This window comes from Cetorhinus maximus, chromosome 3, assembly GCF_964194155.1.
Source record: "Cetorhinus maximus chromosome 3, sCetMax3.hap1.1, whole genome shotgun sequence".
Lineage (NCBI taxonomy): Eukaryota > Metazoa > Chordata > Chondrichthyes > Lamniformes > Cetorhinidae > Cetorhinus > Cetorhinus maximus.
In genome coordinates this window covers 157,095,641-157,119,578 of record NC_135881.1, presented here as the reverse complement: position 1 = coordinate 157,119,578, position 23,938 = coordinate 157,095,641, and the positions used below count along the sequence as shown (strand labels likewise).

General features: G+C 49.0%; 1 protein-coding gene across 4 annotated transcripts in view; it reads right to left on the bottom strand.

Annotated features, from left to right (window-relative positions):
* The window catches only part of elovl2 (ELOVL fatty acid elongase 2), a 123,869-nt gene extending 102,064 nt beyond the window's left edge, over positions 1–21,805 (bottom strand). For 2 of the 4 annotated variants that reach the window (XM_078539149.1, XM_078539148.1), the window contains exons 1-2: positions 21,644–21,805; positions 8,052–8,196 (exon numbers count right to left, since the gene is read on the bottom strand). Coding sequence is in view for 1 of the 4 variants with exons in the window: in XM_078539147.1 (XP_078395273.1) it covers positions 21,644–21,658 (15 nt within the window). In the remaining 3 variants the exon portion in view is untranslated. The remainder of the gene's footprint in view (positions 1–8,051; positions 8,197–21,643) is intronic. The other 2 variants (XM_078539150.1, XM_078539147.1) reach the window with 1 other exon arrangement.
* Positions 21,806–23,938: the final 2,133 nt, after the last annotated feature.

Genomic DNA, 23,938 nt, shown 5'->3' with positions numbered 1-23,938 from the left:
TTGAAGGAAATTAGTATTAAAAAAAAAATAGTTCTGGAGAAATAAATAGGGCTGAAAGCCGATAAATCCCAAGGCCTGATAATCTACATCCCAGGGTACTAAAGGAGGTGGCCATGGAAATAGTGGATGTGTTGGTTGTCATCTACCAAAATTCTCTAGATTCTGGAACGGTCCCAGCAGATTGGAGGGTGGCAAATGTAACCCCACTGTTTAATAAAAGAGGGAGGGAGAAAACGGGGCAGAATTTTCTGCCTGTCGGGCAGGCGGAGCAGGAACCACCGTGGGTGGGCACGGACCCGATCGTGGGTCCATTTTGCGTGGCCCGCCCAGCGCATTTCCGACACCCGTGGATAGCGGGAGTGTGCGGGCTCCGGCGGGCGTGCACAGGCTGCCGGGTCCAATGGTGACCCGGCAGTCTGTTTAAAGGAAGGCCTGGCAGCCTCCTGTAGGCTGCTCACAATGGCCACTTCCAGGCCACACCACAGAGAGTCGGCTGAGCAGGGCACGCTGGAGGGATAGGCCACAGGAGCAGGCCAGGCTGGAGGGATAGGCCACAGGAGCAGGGCAGGCTGCAGGGTCTGGTACAGGAGCAGGCCAGGCTGCAGGGTCTGCCCCAGGAGCAGGCCAGGCTGCAGGGTCGGCCACAGGAGCAGGGCAGGCTGCAGGGTCGGCCACAGGAGCAGGGCAGGCTGCAGGGTAGGCCACAGGAGCAGGCCAGGCTGCAGGGTCGGCCACAGGAGCAGGGCAGGCTGCAGGGTCGGCCACAGGAGCAGGGCAGGCTGCAGGGTAGGCCACAGGAGCAGGGCAGGCTGCAGGGTCTGCCCCAGGAGCAGGCCAGGCTGCAGGGTCTGCCACAGGAGCAGGGCAGGCTGCAGGGTCTGCCCCAGGAACAGGCCAGGCTGCAGGGTCTGTCACAGGAGCAGGGCAGGCTGCAGGGTCTGGCACAGGAGCAGGGCAGGCTGCAGGGTCTGCCCCAGGAACAGGCCAGGCTGCAGGGTCTGCCACAGGAGCAGGGCAGGCTGCAGGGTCTGGCACAGGAGCAGGGCAGGCTGCAGGGTCTGGCTCAGGAGCAGGGCAGGCTGCAGGGTCTGCCCCAGGAGCAGGCCAGGCTGCAGGGTCTGGCACAGGAGCAGGGCAGGCTGCAGGGTCTGGCTCAGGAGCAGGGCAGGCTGCAGGGTCTGCCCCAGGAACAGGCCAGGCTGCAGGGTCTGCCACAGGAGCAGGGCAGGCTGCAGGGTCTGCCACAGGAGCAGGGCAGGCTGCAGGGTCTGGCACAGGAGCAGGGCAGGCTGCAGGGTCTGGCTCAGGAGCAGGGCAGGCTGCAGGGTCTGCCCCAGGAGCAGGCCAGGCTGCAGGGTCTGGCACAGGAGCAGGGCAGGCTGCAGGGTCTGGCTCAGGAGCAGGGCAGGCTGCAGGGTAGGCCATTGTGCCCCTTGCTTTTCTGATGACTGCCTTGCTGCCCTCCTCGAGGAGGTGGCAGCACGGTGGGAGGTGTTGGTCCCCCAGGAGGGGAGGAGGAGGCCCCCCCACATGACCAAATATATCTGGGAGGAGGATGCAGAGGTGGTGAGCTCCCATGACATGGTGCGGCACACCTGGATCCAGTGTCGTAAGCGCTTCAATTATTTGTTGTGCTCTGAAAGGGTGAGTACCATGTTGGCATTGGGCATTTAACCCAGCAGGTAGCCTTAGCCTTTGAGTGCCGCCCCCACCCCCCCCCCCCCCAACCCCAAGTCTTACTGTTGGGCATTTCTCGTATGCTGGGTGGGCAAGCAGATAGTGCCCATGCTTAAATCAGCCTGAGTGGCTCATGAGGAGATGAGTTCTCCCCTGCACCATGTGTTGCTCTTAGTTGCACATGACTAGTCTTGGGGCAACCTGCAGGAGATGCAGCTCGGCGCATACTCAGAACTCCAACACATGTCCTGTTCACGGTGATGAGATTGTGGAAGGGGAGCCTCAAGGTCTCATGGCCAAGAGCCGTTTGCTGCCCTCGACGCTGCACCTAGCTGCGCCTCCTTGCTATGGGAGCTAAGACTGTGTTTCCTAAAGTGATGGACGCAGAATGTGTCCAAGGTGGCCGTTGGGGGGAGGTTGGGAACAGGCGTACTATCTTTGTGTGGCTGATCAGCAGTAACAGGGAGAGGAGGCACTGGAGGCCTGAGATGGGTCACTGTGGTTGGGGTGTGGCGTGCGCATGCAGAGTCCATGTGCGATTAGCCGCAATGACTGGTCTTCTCTGTTTTTCAGGAGAAAAATGCTCACAATGTTTGTGAGCGTTCGCGGACTGGAGGCGGCCAGGCCCAGCTGATGATTTTAAGCCATTCGATTAGGAGGCCCTGGAGCTTGAGAGGCGCCATGCGCCCAGATCCACTGGTGTCGGTGAGGCTGGGTTAGAGCGGCCAGGTATTTGAGGTCAACGGTGACATCTGCTCTGTCTTCCCACCATCCATAGCACTGATGATTCTTTGAATTGTTATTGTTGCGACATTGCTCAGTCACAGACTGATAGAGTCAGAGGTGTGGATCATAGACAAAGGTCCCTCGACCCTTCGAAGATACGCATGTCAAGCACCTTCCAAAGTCACCTTATCTCATTTCCGACCACTATCCTCATGGCCTTGTATGCCATGGCATTGGAACTGCTCATCCAAATACTTATTACATGTTAGGAGGGTTTCTGCATCCACCACCCTTTCAGGCAGTGCGTCCCACATTCCCAACACACTCTGTGTGCAAAAGTTCCTCAACACCTCACCTGTCAACCTCATGCCCCTTACCTTAAATCTCTGCCACCAGGTTACTCATCCTTCCGCCAAGGGGAAAAGTTCCTTTCTTTCGACCCTATCTATGCCCCTCATAATTTTATAAAGCTCAATAATGTCACCCCTCAATCTCCTCTGCTCCAGGGGAAATAACCCCAGTCTATGCTATGTCTCCTCATAAGTCAAACTCTCCAGCCCAGCCAGCATCCTGGCCAACAACCTCTGCACTCTCTCCACTCCAATCACATCTCTCCCATGAAGCACATTTCACAACTGCACGCAGAACTATAGCTGTGGCCTAGGCAGAGTTTTTTAAACTTGCAACATGACCTCCCTGTTCCTACATTCTATTCCTCGGCTAACAAAAGCAAGTGTGGCATTTACCTTCTTAAACACCTTATGTACCTGTCCCGCTACCTTAATGGGCCTGTCAACATGCCCAGCAAGGTCCCTCTGATCCTCCTCACTTTCCACGGTCCTACCATTCCTAGTGTATTCCTGTACCTTGTTTCTCCTGCCCAAGTGCATCACTTCACACTTATCCACATTCCATTCCATTTGGCATTCCTTAGGCCATCTGACCAGCCCGTCTGTATCTGCCTGTAATGTTAGGGTCTCCTCCTGACTATTTGCCACCCCACCAATATTCGTCTCCATAGGTTCTGGAAGGTTGAGCGCATAATGAGCCGGGGGAAAAGGATGAAGTGTGTCACTGTGTGGATGCTAACTGTCCTTGTTGTTAATTTCAGCATCATCAAAGCATGGCCGCCAGGAGGAATTTCAGATGCCCCTTCTCACACCTGAGGGCCCTCAACTGTCACCTGCATGTCACCATTTCTGCGAGGCAGGCACCAGCGCAAGTACTAGCACATCGGTGGGCATTGCAACATCAGCTTGTGTCCCGGGGCACAGTGGAGAGGACACTTCACAATCGCTGGAGGAACTGGCAGAGACAGAGAGTGCCGATGGCGCCAGCAGTTGGAGGACTGCAGGGGACCAGGCACAAGCTGAGCCGGGGCGTGATGATGTGCCTCTGGAGTCGTCCATGATGCAGCAGCTGCAGGAAATGCAGGTGTGCAGGAGCATCTGGGAGTGTTGCATGAGACTATGCTTCACTTGGTGTCCATGGTAGAGGAGTCCACGCGGAGCATCAGTAATGCAATGAGCCACAAGACAGAGCGTCATGCTTCCTCCATGGAGAGAGTGGCGACTCTCATGGAGAGGGACTTCCAGGAGAACAAGCAGGTTCTCCTGGGGTTACGCTCGGACCTGCAAGCCCTCACAGCGCCAGTGGCCGCAGCTGGTCATTGCCAATGTGGGAGATGGTGTGGGCTTCAAGCTTCCCAGCTCGTTGTCCATCCATCGATGGTGAGCAGGGAGGTCCGGGGCAATCACACATTGGCGGAGCAGCTGCCTGTCATATCTGCGGGCACCTCTCAGGGCGCTCTGGATGAGGGCACCAGCTGCTCCACCCCTCTCCCAGTGACCGCTTCATCGGGTGAGGCTGCTGGGGAAATGCCAGCTGTGGACCTGGCCGCTCCCTCCCAGGCGGGGCCAGCACAGGCTCCACGGGCCAGAGGACGACCGCCAAGGGCATCGAGGCCAACAGGGCAGCAGAGTCAGCAGGCTGTCTCAGATGCCACTCCGAGCGATGGGGCGGCACCAAGACGTAGCACCCGTAAACATAAGCATAGGCACACCATGGATTTCTCACTGGTGCTTTTGTGTTGGCCCTAGATTAGGGAATTATTATTTGTTATTGGTTCGATTTTGTGTGACCTTATGATGGTGAAAATTAAAACAAGATGCGTTACCATGGCTGAGGGTGGCTCCTTTGTTCTGCATTTGTGTGTTTTACATACATGTCATGAGTGTTTGAGTGAACATTGATGTTTATGGCCAAAGCCCTTAGTTGCAGCTGATGGTGCCGAGTATGGAAGCGCCAGGCAAGGCTGGTCCTCCTGATCCATTTGTGTGGAGTTAGCTGAAGGTTCGTTGGATTAAAGTCTCCCGGGTGTCCCTGCCTCCTTGGTGTAGTCCTGGGTCAGCATTCAGCCCCTCATCATTCCCCTGTGCTTCCTCATCCTCAGAATTAGTGCTGGACTCATCGTGTGCAGTCTCATCCACTGTATCAAAGTCTTCTGCGTCCGCCCTTTCCAGCACAAGATTGTGGAGAGCACAGCATGTAACCACTATCACCGACACACAATCTGGGGGGTACTGGAGTGCGCCCCCTGAGCGGTCCAGGCATCGGAAGCGCATCTTGAGAAGACCGATGGCTCTCTCCACCACAGCCCTTGTGGAGGCGTGGCTCCTATTGTACCACTGCTCAGCTTCTGTTGGATGGCGGAGAGGCGTCATGAGCCACCTGAGGGGATAGCCCTTGTCACCCAGCAGCCATCCATCAAGCTGAGCCTGAGCACTGAAGAGCCTCGGCACCTGGGAGTGTCTGAGGATGTAGGCGTCATGGGAGCTGCCTGGGTACCTTGCACAGACTTGTAGAATCTGCATCCTGTGGTCACACACTATCTGCACGTTCATGGAGTGGAAGCCATTCCTGTTGACAAAGGCACCAGGCTCACCTGCTGGTGCCTTGATGGCCACATGTGTACAGTCTAAAGCACCCTGGACGCGGAGGAAGCCAGCAATGGCCACGAAGCCTCTGGCTCACTCTGCCTGGCTTGCCTGGTCCCAGAAGTGGATGAAGGTCAATGCATGGCTGAACAGAGCATCTGTGACCTGCTTGACACAAGTGTACACAGCTGATAAGGAGACACTGCAAAGATCACCCACCGAGCCCTGGAAGGAGCCAGAGTCGTGCAAGTTGAGGGCAACTGTGACCTTCAGAGCCGCTGGCATGGGGTGTCCACCCACACTGTTAAGAGAGATCTCAGGGCCAATCATCTGACAGATGTAGTTGACTGTCTCCCTTGAGAGACGGAGCCTCCTTCGGCACCGCACCTCAGTCATATTGAGGTAGCTGCTTCACCGCCTGTATACCCTGGCAGCAGGATAGTGGCGTCTTCTGCGGCCCCTTCCGCCTTGGACTACCTCTTGTGCCTGCGCCCCTTGCGCCTGCGCCTGGCCTCCCAAAGGTGACTCCTCTGGAGGCTGATTGTCCACTCCTGGCCTCCTCCTTATTCTAGCCCTCCCTTCCTCCTCAGAGGAGCTGCCTCCAGTGGACATGTCAGAACCCATACCCAGGCTAAAGGGTATACCCGGAAAGCTGCAGGCCCAATAAAGATTACTGACTGCAGAGTGCTGACCTGAAGGTTCAAAGTACACAGAAAGCTGCTGGAATTTGTTCTGAACTGCTACAGATCACACAGGCAAGTTTAAAAAACTTTCTGCAATAAATACTCTCAGACCAGATTGACAACCCCACTGAGCTCTCTTATCCCGTCCGTGGATGAGTTTGATTAAAAAGTCTCTTACCCGCCTGCCCATTGCGCCCGTGCGCCAACCTAAAGATTGCACGGGCGCCTGAAAATTGGCATCAATTGACGATTTAAAGGCCTTAACTAGCCCGTTAATTAATGGCCGGTGCACGTCAAACTTCATCGCGCACCCGCCCAACGAAATATCGCGATGGCGTGCGGTGACGTCGGGATGCTCGCCCAACATCACTGTGCGTCATTTTACACACTGACATGTGGGGCCCGCCCTCCGCACATCAAGCAGAAAATTCTGCCCAGGGAATTACAGACTGGTTGGCCTAACATCAGTAATAGGGAAAATGCTAGAGTATATTTGAAGGGATGTGATAACAGGGCACATAAATCCCGTAAAGATCAACGGGATTAGTCAAAGTCAACACAGATTTATGAAAAGGAAATCATGTTTGACAAACCTCCTGGAGTTTTTTGAGGACATAACGAGCAGAATAGATCAGGGAGAACTAGTGGACATGGGAAAAAATTCCCCCCCCACCCACCCACCCCTGTTGGGGGGGGAAGAGCAGGAGCAGGCGGGCAGACTCCCGATCGGCAGCCCTGGTCAGGGGAGCGCTGCCATTTCACATGGGTGGGCCAATTAAGGCCCGCCCAGTGTGACATCTGCCAGGAAGCGCTATGCGCTCCCTCTGCGGGCGGCGGGGAGGGGAGGGGGGGGCGGAATTTCCTCAGCTGGGAGTGCCCTCTTTCATGCGTGCGCACGGAAGAGCACACAGATCTCCAAGTGCTACCTCAGGGAGATCGGCTCCATTGTGAAACTTTCAATAAAGGAGTTTAAAAATTTTCCCTGCCATGTCCCCTCATGTGAAACTGTCACATGAGTTGGAACACGTCCATAACTTTTATTGCAACCTTTCACTAAAATTTAAAAACCCTCATGAAGCCTCATCCTGCCCGTGAATGAGGTTTCATGTTTTTTCACAAGCCTGCCTGGGTCCCAGACTGCCCGCCAACCTTCAGGTTGGACGGGCAGGTCCACTAATAAGCTGAATTGGTTTCTTAATGGCCTTAATAGGCCGTTGACAGGTCGACGGGCGTGCAGATAACTCGGCTGCGCCCTCGCCAGCCTGAAAATGTAAATGACGTGGGGTGACATCGGGAGTTCCACCCGACGTCACCCCGCATCATTTTATGCAGCATTTTGCAAAGATGTGCGGGGTCACTGAAGAAGAAGACTTCATCAGTTCAACACGTGGAGAAGTCTCTTACTGAGAGTGAGGTACAGCATGTTTATACCATCATGAACGGTAAAGCACCAGGTAATTTTAACGAATGCTCAATCAAGATCACAGACATCTAAGCATCGCTTCTTACTGATGTTGGCATAAAATTATCTATTTTGTGCAACAAACTCTACCATTGGTATTTTTCATAACTTTCTCTTACTGCTGAGACCGACTTTTCAAGCTTACGATGACTCAATTAGTCCAGTTTTGGAAATGATCACAGTTTCAGTATGCTACAAAAACTAGACAGGTTCACATTCTACGAGCCTAGAGAAGTCTTACTGGAGTAAACATTTCCAATAGGCTTGGATTCAAACTTAAACACCCCACTGGAGCACACATTAAAGTGACCGATGATACAGACTGTACATGCCAGTATCCTTCCTTATTTCCCGTACTTGAAGAGATTAAAGGATATTGCTGATTGACACATCAATTTCGGTGTTGCAAAATTTGGGACAGTTGCCATTTGCAATCTGTGCCCAAGTGTCACAGGAGCTGAAACGATGAGAAGCAGACGGTATCATTGAGTGAATCGACTCAACGCCATGGATAACAAATTTAGTCATTGCATAACAAAAAATTGTGAACTTAGACTATGCACTGACCTTAGAGCAGTCAACAAAGCTATCATTCCAGCCAAGTATCCACTTCCTACAATCCAAGAACTGTCAGCATCATTACATGACTCCGCAGCCTTCACGAACTTGACATGTGGCAGAGCTATCTTCAGATACCTCTAGCAGAGGAAAACTAGCAGAGAAAGAGGAAAGCAAACCTTACAGTTTTTGTTACTCATGAAGGTGTGTTTCAGTGTCACAAAATGACCTATGGACTAAGTTCAGCACCTAGCATTCTAGAAGATATTTTCTTCAGTCTTGTCAGGTGTTGAGGGGCTGTTCAACCTACTTAATGATGTTGTTGTCCATGGAAGGGACTAAGCAGAACACAAAACAACAATTATCAGAAGAATCCTAAGATCCCCGAAGCACTGAAGGAGAGTCATGCGGACTTGAAACGTTAACTCTGTTTCTCCCTCCACAGATGCCACCGAATCTGCTGAGTTTTCCCAATATTTTCTGTTTTTATTTCAGATTTCCAGCATCCCACAGTGTTTTGCTTTTACAACAATTATCAACAGTGTTCATTCAACTCACAAAACACAATCTGACACTCAGCGAGGATGAACGCACATTTGTGGCACCGGAGTTTCCAGAGTGCAGATTTTCAGTAGCTGAAATAAAGCCCTACATTCAACAGCGTCAAAGCTGTTCACGTGCTTCCCATTCTTTTTAACGTGAAAGAGTTGGCATTGCTTCTTGGACTACCAACTTTTATCACAAATTCATTCCTTAGTAGGCAGAGGTCACAAAGCCACTTTGGAAGCTCCTATGCAAAGGTACACAATGGGAACGGACAATCACATAGCAAATAGCATTTGAAATGTTGAAGGCGAAGATACATCTCCACCAGTCTTCACTGATTTCAATCCACGTGCAGAAACTATCTGCGGACTTCCCATGCCCGCTGGCATCGGGTGTGTTTGGTGGCGTGAGCGGACAATATGGTGAGCAGGCCAAAAGTCAGTTTCACAACATCAGGAAACCAGTTTGTGATTGACCGCTCAGCCCATCAATGGCGGGCTGCGTTTCCCACCATCGGATGTCAGGAAACTCATTGCAATACATCAGTATATCATTGGAAGGCTAGCCTGCGGGAATCATCCACCCCCCACTTCCCCGCTGGATCATCCGCCCACATCAGCGTGATTGCACGCCGACGTGTTTCACAACAGCATATAAAAGGCGTACATTTTGAGGGGAACTAGGAGGGTGAGTGCACAGTAACGCTGCAGAGCACTCACGAGGGGAAAAGGCCACCCTGCAGTTGAAGCAACTTTGGTGGGGGGTGGACAAAGGCTGCCCTGAGGTTGAAGGTCATGCACAAGTACATGTGGGGTGGGTGAGGGAAGTGGCCATGCATTTGGGACAGCTTGTATAAAGTAAAATTCCTCCGCAGCTGAGACAGTTCAGGCACAGCCACATTGATATGCTTGGAGTCAGACCTCTAGCTTATCTGCCCACTCAAGCAATGCAGAGGCCTGAAAGTGCCACCAAATGCCCCAAAGCTTTTCACCCCTTGGCACAGACTGCAAACTAATGAGCATTTTAGTGGACTGCAGAACAGTTGAACGACTGTGCAAGTTGTACAATCTCCTTGCTAAAGCTAGCCGTGGAACAGTCACTGGTGGAGGCGCTCACAGCCCCTTGCAATGTCATCATTCAGGTTTGGATCAGTCTCCCCCATAGTTCAAGCTAACAGTGCAGTCTTGCAGTGCGGTTTAGGAGAATGCCTGTACCTGAGCTGAAAGCACAGCATGCAGTCCAGTGGGCAAAGCTACCACCAATTGGTCAGAGGAAGGTGGTCCACTCCTCCATCACCCCCTACACCTCAACCCCCTCCCACGTCACCATCCCATGCAACCACAGAAGGTGCAACACCTGCCCCTTTACGTCCCTCCTCCTCACCGTCCAAGGGCCTAAACACTCCTTTCAAGTGAAGCAGCATTTCACTTGCACTTCCCTCAATTTAGTCTACTGCATTCGCTGCTCCCAATGCGGTTTCCTCTACATTGGAGAGACCAAACGCAGACTGGGTGACCGCATTGTGGAACACCTTCGGTCTGTCCGCAAGCATGACCCAGACCTCCCTGTCACTTGCCATTTCAACACTCCACCCTGCTCTCATGCCCACATGTCCATCCTTGGCCTGCTGCAATGTTCCAGTGAAGCTCAATGCAAACTGGAGGAACAGCACCTCATCTTCCGACTAGGCATTTTACAGCCTTCCAGACTGAATATTGAGTTCAACAATTTTTGATCATGAACTCTCTACTCCATCCCCACCCCCTTTTCGATCCCCCTTTTTCCAATAATTTATATGTATTTTTCTTTTCCCGCCTATTTCCATTATTTTTATATGTATTTCCATCCATTGTTTTATCTCTACCTTTTAGCCTATTTCGATCCCTTCCCCCCACCCCACCCCCACTAGGGCTATCTGTACCTTGCTCGTCCTTTCTACCCTTAATGTCACCTATTAGCACATTCCTTAGATAATATCACCACCTTCAATACCTCTTTGTCCTTTTGTCTATGACATCTTTTGGAAATCTCCACCTATCACTGGCCCTCTATCCAGCTCTACCTGTCCCACCCCCCCCTTAAACCAGCTTATATTTCACCTCTTTTCTATTTCTCCTTAGTTCTGATGAAGAGTCATATGGACTCGAAACGTTGACTGTGTTCCTCTCCACAGATGCTGTCAGACCTGCTGAGTTTTTCCAGGTATTTTTGTTTTTATTTTGGATTTCCAGCATCCGCAGTTTTTTGCTTGTATCTTAGAGGAAGGTGGGGTTTTGGGCAGCCATGCAGCGCACTAATTTCTGGCCATCCAAATGCTAGCCAGCACTCTCTGGGATGTGTTAAGGGGCCTTCAGACTTAACCAAGAGAGGTTCTTAGTACACCCATGCTAACCCATGAGTCTCTCTCTTTCATCCTGCAGGAGGAGTACATCAGGAGCATGGAGCCTCATGGCGTACACAGAGTGAAGACAACGGAAAAGGGAGTGACTGAGGCCTGGCTGCGAAGAGGGAGGAGCAGCACCCTCTGGAAGAAGGAGTGGTTGAGGCTCCTGGGCATGCCATCAAAGAGCCGTCGCTGATCAGCTAGATCCAGGGTCTATAGATGCACCTTTCCTTCCTGCAGATGACCGAGAACCAGTGTCGTTGAAGACTGTGCATGTCTAGGGAACTGGTTGGTCACATCTGCCAGTTACTGCAGGATTTGGTGCCACAGAGAACAGAGGTCATCCACTGCCAGTGGCCATGGAAGTGACAACAGTTCAATTTCTATGTCAGTGGTTCCTTTCAGGGCTGCACAGGTGACCTCTGTGGGATTTCACAAGCCTCCACCCTTGAATGCATCCATGAGGTCACGAATGCCATCTTCCGAGGGCACACAACTTTGTACATTTCACCTGGGACTGGGAGGGGCCCAGGATGCAAGAGGGATTCAATTTGCCTAGATCTTGGGTTTCCCCTATCGACTGCACTCATGTAGTGCTCAGGTCACTGTTGCAACACGCGGTGGACTACATCAACCATAAGGGATTCCATTCGCTGAATGTGCAGCTGGTGTGCGACCATCAGAAACACATTCTGCAGGTCTGTGCACGGTTTCCAGGGAGTGTGCACAACTCCTACATTCCCAGGTTGGTCAAGATCCCTGACATCTCCCAGGGTCCACAGAGGCTGCAGGGATGTCTCCTCGGGTCAAGGGCTACCTGCAGAGGACGTGACTGATAACACCCCTGCACTCTCGAGAAACCTTGCCTCATCTGTTTTCCCTTTTACTCCTTTGATTTAAACAAATTAAACAAAATTAACAAAATGAGGGACAAATTGAAAAGCAAAAAGAAAATCTATTCTTAAAGGAAACTTACAAACATTAAAATAAAACATGATTAAAGGGGTCAATAAAGCACTCCGGACCCTGCATTGGAAGACCAGACCCTCGATCGTGCCGGCGGGCACTGTCCTCCCTCTTCAGGGTACCCAGCCGCAAACATAACCGCAGATGAGGGGCAGACAGTCGGGCCAGATGACCCCCTTGATCACCCGCTGCCTGGACCTGTTGATGGCCAACTGGTCCAGGAGCAGGTTCATGAGGAGGTCCTCCTTCCTCCCGGCTCCCCTCCGCACTGGGCGCCCGTAGATCAGGGGCATGGGACTGAAGAGCAAGGAGGTTTTTCAGGTAACTGAAGAGAGTGCAGCCTAGTACAATTAACATACACGTGGTCCATGGACTCCACAAGACCACAAAAAACTTGGGAGTCTGTGAACCAATGCAGCCTACAGGTCTACGGGACTGGTGCGTGCAACACCCTCCACCCCAACTCCCTGATGGTAAAGGGGAGGGCTCCCGCATAGAGCCCCCCCACACTGGGGACCTCCACCACCGGACGACAACATGGCATGCCAAGGCATGTCCAGACGGTGGGCAAGGACAAAGAGGTGGAAGGTGTAGCCCATACAGGAAACCCTTCCGTGCTGAACGAAAGGGCACAGAGGGTATCACCTTGTGACAACTCAGGTTGCAGGGCTCCGGCTCCTGACGGAGGTTTTGGGGCTTGGGACCAATGTGGAATTCCATTCAGGCAAGGATTCACTCCGACGGGAGTCCACCACGTACCTGCACCTCCTCAAGACCACGTGTGCAGTCGGGCTGAGCACGGCGTTGGCTGCAGGCCAGATGTCAACCACCGCTTGAAGCACCAACTCTTGCGGGATCATCCAGCCCACTCCCTTTTACTCTTTTGAGTAACCAAATAAACTAAATTAAAGAAAACGAGGGACAAAGTAAGAAGCAGCCCCTTAAAAGATTACTGCAAAAGGAAAAACTAAACTTAAAGGAAACCTACAACATCAAATTAAAATGTGATTCGAGGGGTCAATAAAGCACCCCAGTCCCCGCGGTGCCCACCGAGCTTGAAAGGCCTCGACAGTGCCGGCACACACCGCGTGCTCCCTCTCCAGGGACACCCAGCTGCGAACATAGCCGCGGAAGAGGGGCAGACAGTCAGGCCGGACGTGGCCAGGCCCAGGAGCAGGTTCACGAGGAGGTCCTCCTCCCTCCGCACCAGGTGCCCGTAGATCAGGAATGTGGGGCTGAAGTGCAAACAAAACATCAGTAAAAGGTTTCTTTAGGTAACTGAAGAGGCAGTGCAGCCTAGTACAAGCAACATACATGTGGTCCACGGACCCACAAGGTCGCAAAAAACACAGGTGTCTTGGAAGTCCATGAGCCAACATATTCTACGATTGAACGGGCTGCCGCTTGCAACGCCCTCCACCCAAGGTCCCCAATGGTAAGGGGGAGGACTCCCACGTAGAGAGCCCCCTACTGGGGACATGCACTGCCGGGTGGCAAGATGGCATGCCAAGGCGTGTCCGGGTGGCGGGCGAGGGCAAAGAGGTGGCAGGTATGCAGCAGCAGCCCATACAGGAAACCCCTCTGCGCCAAGCGTAAGGGCACAGAGGGCATTTCCATGGTGCAGCTCAGGTTACAGGGCTCTGACTCCCGAGGGAGGGTTCAGGGCTTGGGACCAATGTGAAATTCCATCCAGGCAGGGGTTCACTCAGGCGGAGTCCACCGTGCACCTGCACCTCCTCGAGACCATGTATGCATTTGGGGCTGAGCACAACCTCCCTGAGGTTGTGGATGGCATTGGCTGCAAGCCGGACGTCCACCACTGCATGAAGCAACAACGCTTGCGGGATCATCCAGCCCACTCCTCCATGTGTTTTCCTTTTTATACATCCAAATAGGTACTTAGCTTGTTAACTGATAATTAGCAATTATCTCCTTGTGAGTTACCCGTTATTTTCCCCATCAGCAGCCTCAGACTGCAGCACTGCAATGGTATAACGAGGCTCATGCTACAACTCGCAACTTGGTAGAACAGACCATTGGGATGCTGAAAAGGAAGTCTGGTGGAGTCCTGCAATATCGTCCACAGAGGGGGTCGTGTATCGCTGTCGCCTGCTGTGCCCTTCACAACCTGGCGCTGCAATGGGGAGAGCAGCTGGCTGAGGAGGAGATACAGGAACTGGAGGTTTCCTTCAACGAGGAGGACGCCGACGGTGAGGAGGGTAAGGAGATATTTGAAGGCGACGATGATGGCGATGAGGCCCTCACACTAGCCAGACGAGGCAGGCGTGCTCGGGAGGCCCTCATTGCTGTTATATTTGCGGAGGATGATGACGACATGCAGAGAGGAGACACCATAGATCCTCACATTGCATCTGTGAATGTTTAACTCCAGTCTGGCTTATGGCAGCGCACATACCCTCTGTTATAATGTTCCTGTCATAGAGACACAGTGGAGGCTCTAATAGTTGCTCAATTGCAGGAGGATGATGACGACCACTCCATAGACTTACACATAGCCTCTTATAATATCTGACTCCTGTCTGGCTGAGAGCAGCTCACTTGTGCTCTGTGATCAGGGTCATATCATAGAGACACAGCCATGAAACTTTAAAAGCATCTGATCCTTTATCCACCTTCAGCACCTGTCCCCTTCAGGAGCACAGCATCACTGGTCACAGATACTGAAGAGATGGGGTCCAGCCCCACCTTAAAGGTGCTGAGAGCACGCAGAGACAATGATGGAACTCTGTGATGCCTGCCCACTACATTCTGGCAGCAAATACGAGCACCATCGAGGTGCAGGCATCAGTAATGTGTCCAGGGAGTGTGAAGCCGGACCATCACTTTGGTCTGAAGGTTACACACTGCACAGGGAAGAGGCCCTGGACTGAGACACCTGCCTTTATCTTGTGCAGAAAGGTTTCGCATCTGAGTGACAGGGACACTGCTCATCAGAACAAGGTGCCATAGCAGGGAGACATTCTTGGGAGGTTATTGACAATAGTGAACATTATGTGCAAATGATTAACACCTGTGCCCAGGTGTTCTTAACCTTCCTAACCCTGCTTCTATGTCTTGGTGCTTCCTGGACATCCACAGCAGAGGTGGAGGCAGCCTGCTGACTGCCACACCCTGTCTGTAATGACCTTGACAGGCATCCTCTGGAGGGCCTCGGCCTGCTTTTGGAGACCTGCTGTGTGGCAGTGGAGCTGGAGCTGTTGAGGTCACAGAAACAGGGGGTTCAGATGGGCTGGACACTCCCGGAGTCACTTGGATGGATGGCCCCGGGAGGTACACCTGCTGATCCTCCTCCCGATGGGTGCCCAAGAGCCCCTGGCTGATTTCTTGAGGAGAAGGGGTAACTGGAGTGAGATAAGGCTGCCCCGCCCCCCTCTCGCATACACACTGTTGGAGGCCAACAATGACGTCAGCGATGGAGTTCAGCCCGTGCAGGAGTGATGTCCTGGACCAAGGTCTCCATGGCGGCCGCCATCCTACCAGTGTTGACCTTGGTGTGTTGCGATGCTGGCACTATCACCTCAGCCTGAAGGCAGACGGATTCCTCCATCGTGCCTTGCAATCTGAGGAGTGCCAGACACATGGGAAGTCCCTGCCGCTGGCTGCTGTGGATCAGACAGTGCGATGTGCTCACCAGATTGTGATCACGAGCTATTCTAAAGCTAGGTCCCACCGAGGTGTGTGTCTCTGCGCTGGTGGAGGGTGTGGGTGAGCGCTGTGACGGGGCTTCAGGGAGGGTGCCTTCAGATTCCTCTTCAGAGGTTTCTTTAGGGCTTGATGGGAGGCCCTGGGTCATGGACTCTGTCGGCTGTTTGGCAGATGTGCCTGTGAAAGCAAAGGGGGATAATTAGTGCATGGCAGTGCCCTGTGAAACAGGACACATCACTCACGGCATGGTTGTCTGATGGATGTTGCACTGCTGCATCTTCACTTGGTAGAGCTGCGCCAACCTTACCCTTAGCACAGGACTGGTCCAGATCATCAACGGCCGGCTGGATGGCTCTGTTTTCAAAGTCCGTGAGGGCCTTGATTTCAAGCATTCTGTCACCGGTCTGCAACCTCTCCCTCTTGTGTGCCAGCTTGTTCTGCATGGATAGAGATGGAGAGAGTGTAAGCAAGATGCCTGCCAGGCCAGATGATAAGTATGCCTGGCATGTGTGGGTGGTGAGTGGTCACATGGACGGCATGAGGACCATGACTGCATGTGTGAGAGTGTGAATGGTGATGTCCCTTGAACTGGTAGTGAGTGAGGGCCCTGTGGATGTGTGATGGGTTTGTGAGTATGTGAGTTGAGAATGATGAGAAGAGTGACTTACCCTGGTGGAAAGGAGAAGATCATTCATCCTCTTGCAGCACTGGGTGGCTGTCCCCAGAACAGAAAGTTCTCTGGTGGCGCTGACCACCACTGACACTTTTTCTAAAGCCAGATTGGTGGTGATGTTGCCCATCCTGCGGCCAGAGGGAGAGTAGAGGACATCACAGCGATCCTCCACTGCGTCCAAAAGGCACTTGAGGAACAGGTCATTGAACCTGGGGGCTGCAGTCTTTTTGCCTTTCAGGTCCGTGTCTCCTTTGCAGCAGTCATGGGCTGGATGCGCTGAGAGGTATGCGCACAGCTAGACTATGGCACCCGGCGTGATGAAGCAGCAAGGTGACGGCGTGGTGGGCGAATGAGAGCCCGCCCGCCATGGAAACGGCGTGTTTCCTGGGAATGCATAACTAATGCAGCGGGTTTGGGACGATATGGCGTGAAAAGCTGCCATTGCAGCCAGCGGGTAAAAAGTCATTTTACCCACCCGCTACCACACTTAGGGCAGAATTGTCCCAGCTTTGCACTATGTCACAACAGATGCATCGGGAAATACACTTGGAGCTATACTTTCACAGTACATTGAAGGAAGTGAATGATCAATCACTTATATATCATGCCTGTTGTTGCAAAGTGAACATAAATACTCTATTGCAGAGTGGGAAGCACTAGCCTGCATCTATGTTTATGAACATTGGCCCATGTATCTCTATGGTAGAAAGTTCACTCTCCACACTGATCACCAAGCACTGAATACATTGTTTGTTACGTCATGATCAGGTCATCAACCCCGATACATCTGCAGATGGTCAGATCATCTTCATCAGTATAACTTGGAGATCAAGTATCCTGCAGATTGATGCAACCCTGTAGTTGACATGCTTAGCTGCACTACTCTTGCTGATAGGATCTGTGATAGCTAAGCGTACTTTGACAAGCGGACAGGCGCAATGGAATCTCGATTTGAAGTTTGAGATTGAGTTTGCATCAAGCAGCCCAATTGCACCCTTACTTGCAGCACCTCTGTCAGGTCCAAAGCAGATCAAGTGGTTGTTTGTTAACAATGCTTATCTGTTGGATGACAACAAAGTGGAATGTGAGATACTTCATAGCAAGCAGACCAGGATATTTCGAGGATAATGATAGGGATACATTTCTTTTTCCTATGAGCTGCTCATCAAGTTGATCACACAGATCCACAACCTCAAATGTATATATCTAATTGTAGACCTTTGTTTCTCAGAGGCTATTTCTGTACTTTTAAGAAAATAGACAAGTGGAACTCGAAGAAATGACTTGTATATATGTTTGCTATTTAGAATGATTTCATTTAAAATAAAATCCTGAGTTAAAGGGGGAAGAGGTGGTGTTCAATGGATTAATTGATTTGTGTTTGATTATATTAGTCTGTTGACTGATCTATGTTCACTGTGCTTGATTGATTAAGCCTGGTGGAGTCTCTGTAAAGCACTGTAAATAAGCATGTTGTAGACTTAAAACTGTCATTTCTGCATTGCTCTGGAGGTAAATCAGATATATAAAACATACAACAAAATGGTGAATTCACACAGCTTCCTAACAGCACTGTGGGTATACCTCCACCAGATGGGCTGCAGTGTTTCAAGGAGGTGGCTCACTACCACATTCTCAAGGGCAATTAAGGATGGGCAACAGATATTGGTCTTTCCAGCGACAGCCACATCCCATGAAAGAAAAAATGTATCGCTGGTAGGCAAGGAAGGGCGCTTTTTTTTAAAAAAATCAGTTTTTATAGGTGCAACAGAAGTAGAAACATGCTTTGTCACTATTGTTTACGGTGTGATATATCATGTAAAAGTACCCACTCTTTCAAACTAAATCCAATGTCAGATGCACATGAGATTTTGTAACAGTGGAGAAAATTTCTACCGTTACACATGTAAACTGGAAGTGTTGTTATGAAAGTCAAACTTACCTTAACGTTGAGAGCGGAGGTTGGGAACTTCAACTCCCGGTGGACCTCGGAGTTTTTACATATGCACAGACCCGGAGTGGGCTGCACAAGCACCGATTGGCATTTTCACTTTCTTTGGGCCCAACGCACCTATGCCAGAAGAAAAACGGCGTGAAAATCCAGGTCAGGTAACCGGGAATGGAGCTCCATGGAAGAAGAGTCCCAGGCAGGGAACAGGAAGTGGGAACAACGAGGGGTCCCAGAGAGGGGACAGGGGCAGGAAAAGGTCTCAGTTCAGTTAAAAAGAGATGAGCAGAGAAACAGGCTCCAAACAGGAAAAGCACCATTGGGGCAGCAGACTTTAAGTGAAGAATGCAGCCAAAGGTTGGTGACTCCATGCTGTGGGCTGTTGGGGTGAAGGTCCCATTTGGAGAAACAGTGTTCTGCTCAGCGTAGCTGAAGATCTGAAGTCATGCTTGTGAGTTGGTGTTTGAGTGCATACTATGGAATCTCAGGAGATGAGATTGAGACCCTGTTGATTCCATTCGAGTTGGAGCGACTTTGGAGAGAATTCCAAAGTTAGATTTTCAAAGGTGAAGATTGGAATCCCTCTTGAAAGAGGCAGAATTTCATTGAGATTGGTTGACTCGCAGCATGACAGACGTTTGCGTGGTTTGTTGAGACATCCATGGGCTCTGTCTTGATTGCATCTGCCATTTATTGTGTAGTGTGTGTTCGACCAGTTGTCTTGTTAATTCTGTACTGCATATTTACCCTGAATGTTAGAGTATAAGACAGATATTGTAAATTGTTTTATCTTTCTGACCTTGTATAGTGACATTTATTTTTGTTTGTCCAAAACCCATGGAAACTTACGGCTTTATTCACTGAGCAAGTCTTGAATCTCAAACCTTGTCTATTTTAAATAAAACATTTTTGGTCCCTAACTGGATCTTACCAAAAAACTTAGGGGTCTGATCTAGAATCATAACAGTGTGAAGCATCATTTGCTGCTCAGAGCCTTTAAATGATACTAGCTTGTTCCAGAAGATGGTGAATATTGGAACTGCTAATGAGACTTATCAAACGAACACCAAGAAAACAATTCTAACAAAGCATAAAAGGTTTTATTTCCAGAAATCAGAAAAATTTCCCTTAAATCGAGTGAGGTTAAATTGTATTTTCCACATTTCAGCTAAGCAACTCTGAGCACAAAAGTACTGAAGATATGCACACTGCAAAGCAGCACTATCAACATTTTTTAATTGCAGTGATAAGGTTGGGATGTTTAGTTAAGCATTCAGATGTGCATCTGCTCCAGCATATTTACTTCCTCAGAAGTCCAAAAGAGTAAAATATAAAACACGTGAGTTATATGTATATAAGGAAGTCACGAAAAACAAACCATTCACCTATATTTAGCAGTTGTGTTTTGGTCAGCTAAGTGGCTATCACACATGGAAAACCATGACCATGCTTATCTTCAAATCAAGCTGCAAAAAAAAAGAAATCCACACAGCTATAATTTCAGATTGCATAATCTCACTGGAGGGGAATATCCCACTTGTCCAAATCCAGAGTATTTAGGTGTAGGTTGGCAGAATCAAAGCATAGGCTTCTCCCTTGCCCATTCCCCAAGTGTGTGCAGGAATATATGAAAATTTAACCACCAAGACTGCACAATTTACCATTACAGAGCACTAGTAACATTTCTACTGCTTGTCCAATCATAGCCACCCTTCTATTAAGGCACTGGTTTAGAAGATTATTTGGAGCTTATAGATGTTGAGATTACTCCCAGTTTATGAATTTATGCTCATCAATAATACAAGGTGGCTGATAAGTCATCAGTGCCAGTGAGTACTGAAGTCAGGTATCATATGGCAAAGTCATTTCCAATCTTCCATCTCCAGGCATATTTTTTTGCAACATGACAAAGTCCAAAGATATACTACCAGAAGGATAATAACTAGCTGATAATAGTAAGCATAGAAAAGAAACTCATGCCAATATTTACCCAGCTCTTACTACAATACAAAACAAGGTTTTATTTAACAGGTCATTCATTTACAAAATGTTAACAACTAAAAAGGTATCCAAAAATCTCTCATTGTCATCCACAATTAATGAATACTGGTGCAAATCAGTAACTGTTCTGCAGGTACTTTTGTCTGCGAAATTCAGAAAATTAATTGTCAAATCCCATGCTCACCACCCAATATGTATTGAACAATGCAAACAGTATCTTCAAATCCCTTGCCGGCTACCAGGTATGTAAATGTCATTTACGAATGGGTAAGGACTTAAACCACAGTGAACTTTTTGGTTAGGTGATACATAACTATTTACTTTGTATAGGAATAGTTAAGTTAATTCACTAATTACATTTGGATCTATAATGTCTGCCAAAAGGTTACTTTCATCAAACACGTGTTTTGCAGTTTCCAAAAAAATGAATTGTGTTGTCTACTCTAATTTTTGATTGCTGCCTTTTACCAGTATAATGGAAAATGGTTTGAAGCACAAGTCATTCATATTTATTAATCAGACAAAGGCATTAACCAGCAAATATTGTGTTACACTATTTGCATTTCAAGGTTGGTCTCATTGATGTAGCTAGAATGTCCAGTTGCATCAGGATGAGAAAAAATCAGCAGTAGTGAGCTACTCTCCTGTCAGCTGGACAGTGCTTGTTCTCAGGAAAGTGGGTTACTTGGTGAATTCTATTATCCTGAGCCTTCTCTTATTGTACCACCTTCTATTCATTCGGACAATGTACTAACAGTAAAAGCTACTCGGATGTACATCTTGTCTTTTCAATTTTTAACAAATACTTATTCTGAGACAATTACGGAAAATCAGTGGGCGTAGGTCCTCGTCACGGACAATAACTGGGGAATGAAAGAAACGGGATGAGAATGTTATCAAATTAATGGAATATTAAATAATTGCTTTTATTTTTCACGGAGATATCGGATTTCCCGTATTAAAAAATGGATTAGTGCAATGCTTAGAATGAAACTGGAGTTTTAAAAAATCAATTACCTTAACACCTACCAGCTGTCAGCAAGTAGCACATTAAACATGTTTTAGTTCTTTTACAAATTGCTGTCAGTGCAATGGAAGTCTGAATTCCCAGCTCCTTTGCACTATCGATTCTGTGAAGCTGGGTTCAGATCCAGAGCTCTAACAAAGGCAACAATGCTTGAAAGATTTACCACCATTACATTCTGAAAATTACAGTAAACACTTTGAAAATTTCTGATTGAGCATCACATCCTATCCAATATTTAAACACCTGAAGTGAATCGCGTGCAACATTGGTAATACAAACAATTTTAAGGTAAAAATTGAAAAATATGTAATAACATCCGATTTTGAGTGCAAATGGCAAATCTGTTACAAAGTGACCTCTAGTGACATCGATCTATATGCACCGGACTTACCGGGATCATCTGCATGATTATTCTGGCCGTGCGCTGTCCTCGGTACACAGAGTCTACACAGCCCGTCCCCTCCTCTTCACACTAACAACAAGCTGCGGCTCCGAACTTGTGACAAACAGGCTGGTTCCTGAGCTGCCCCTGACCTCATTGGCCCAGACTTCCCATGGCAATGGCGTCAGTGAGCGCGGTGCTGGGAATCTCCGGGCTCAGGAGCGCATGCCTGTGTTTCCTGTAGCCTGCGGCTCGGTGAGACTGTGCACCGTGAGAATGGATTCTTACATTTGCCCTTTCGCTCCCAGGGAGGAAAATGGGGGTAAATGCTGTCTAAACACTTTGCTATGTGGTAATTCAAGATTCGTTTCCAGGCTTTAATCCTGTAACTTTAATGAAAGTGTGTAAGTTCTGGATGTCAGTACCTGGAGTGGGTCTACCATTGCACAGCGGAATGATTGAAGCTCTGATTCATATGGCTGTCATCGCTGGTTGCAGACATGAAACGTTTGATCAGGTCTTATTCCCAAACTCTTTTTCAACGTGACCGCAGACACCAGTAAAAAGCAAACAGCAATGTCCTTCCTAAAGTGTGACGCCAAGAATTGGACACAGTATTTTAGCTGAGGTCTAACCAGTGATTTATTTAGAGAATAACTTCTTGCTTTTGTATCCTAAGCCTCTTATATATAAAACCAATGCAAAATCTATATGCATTTTAACAGCCATGTCAGTTGTCCTTCCACCTTCAAATACTTCTGGATGTAAATCCCCAGGTCTGTCTGTTTCTGCAGCCCCTTTAAAATTGTGCCATTTAGCTTATGCTGCCTCCCCTCATTTTTCCTTCCAAAATGCATTGCTTCTCATTTCTATGCATTAAATATCATCTATCATGTGTCTGCCCACTTTACCAGTTTGTCTATGTCTTCCTGAGTTCTCCTGCCTGTTTACTGATTTTCTAAGTATTGTGTCATTTGCAAATCAAGTGCAATCCAAATTTTAACAATCTTAATATATGTCAGAAAGAGCAGTGGTCCCAATATCTGCTACTGGGGGAACACCACTGTATATTTCCCTCCAGTCTAAAAACACAACCATTCACCAGTACTCTCTTCTGTGTCCCTTAGGCAACTTCACTCCCATGTTGCCACTGACTGTTTAATCCCATGGGCTTCATTTTTCTTACAGCTATTCTGTGGTACTTTATCATGTGCCTTTTTAAAGTCTATATGTACAATTTCAAACGCACTATCCTCATCTTTGTTAATTCAGTAAAGAACTCAAAAACATCAGGCATTATCATTTATTAAGCCAAGTTATTATAAGTGCTAATTAATTTTGTCCTGGATTGTTGTGTCCAAAAGTTTTTCCACCATTGACATTAAGCTGATTGGTCTATAGTTACTTGGTTTATCCCTCTTCCTTTATGAACAGGATTGTGCAGTTTGCAAGCCTCCAGTCCTCTGTCACCACGCCCATAACTAAGGAGGATTGAAAACTGTAGCTAGAGCCGCTATTATTTCCACCCTTACTTTCCACAAAACATAGGATGTATCCCATCCCAGTCAGATAACTGTTCTACTTTGAGAGCTGTCAACCATTAAAGTACCTCCTTTTTATCTATTTTTATCTCATCCAAATTCGTAAGCCCATTCCCCTTTACTGTAATATTGGCAGCATCCACTTCTCTAGTGAAGGCAGGTGCAAAATAATCATTTAGTACTTCTGCCTCCACAAGAAGATCTTTTTGGTCCTAAAGTCATCCCACTCTTTCTTTAACAACTTTTTTACTCTTTATATATTTACATAAGGTGAAGCTTCGAACATGAAGCATCATCAGTCAGAGCCGACTTGGACTTCACACACCTAAACCAGTGGCACAAACGACCTTGAATAAAATTGAGAGATCGCATAAAAAGCAATGGGTTTGTTGCTCTCATGATACCATTCATATATAGATATTGCTGCTACTGCTCCAGCCTCTGCAGGAAAACCTGAAACCCCTGCCAGTCACTGTCACCACTCCCACTATCTCCTCCCTGCTTGAGCCCCAATTACCTTGCCTCCAGACTCCCTCTCTCTTTGACCCTGCTCACCCATCTCTCTCCTTGACCTTCCAACACCATTCACCATTTGCTTCTTCCTTTCTCCCAGGTTCTCATTCTCATCTCCTGACCACACCTGCCACACCACCCTCTCCCGATTCCCTATTGAGTGTAGAGCACAAAACGATTGTAAAAGGAATACTTTGTAAACAGGCTGCTAAAGTCAGGAATTTGGTGCAAGTGTGATTTCTCTGTATTT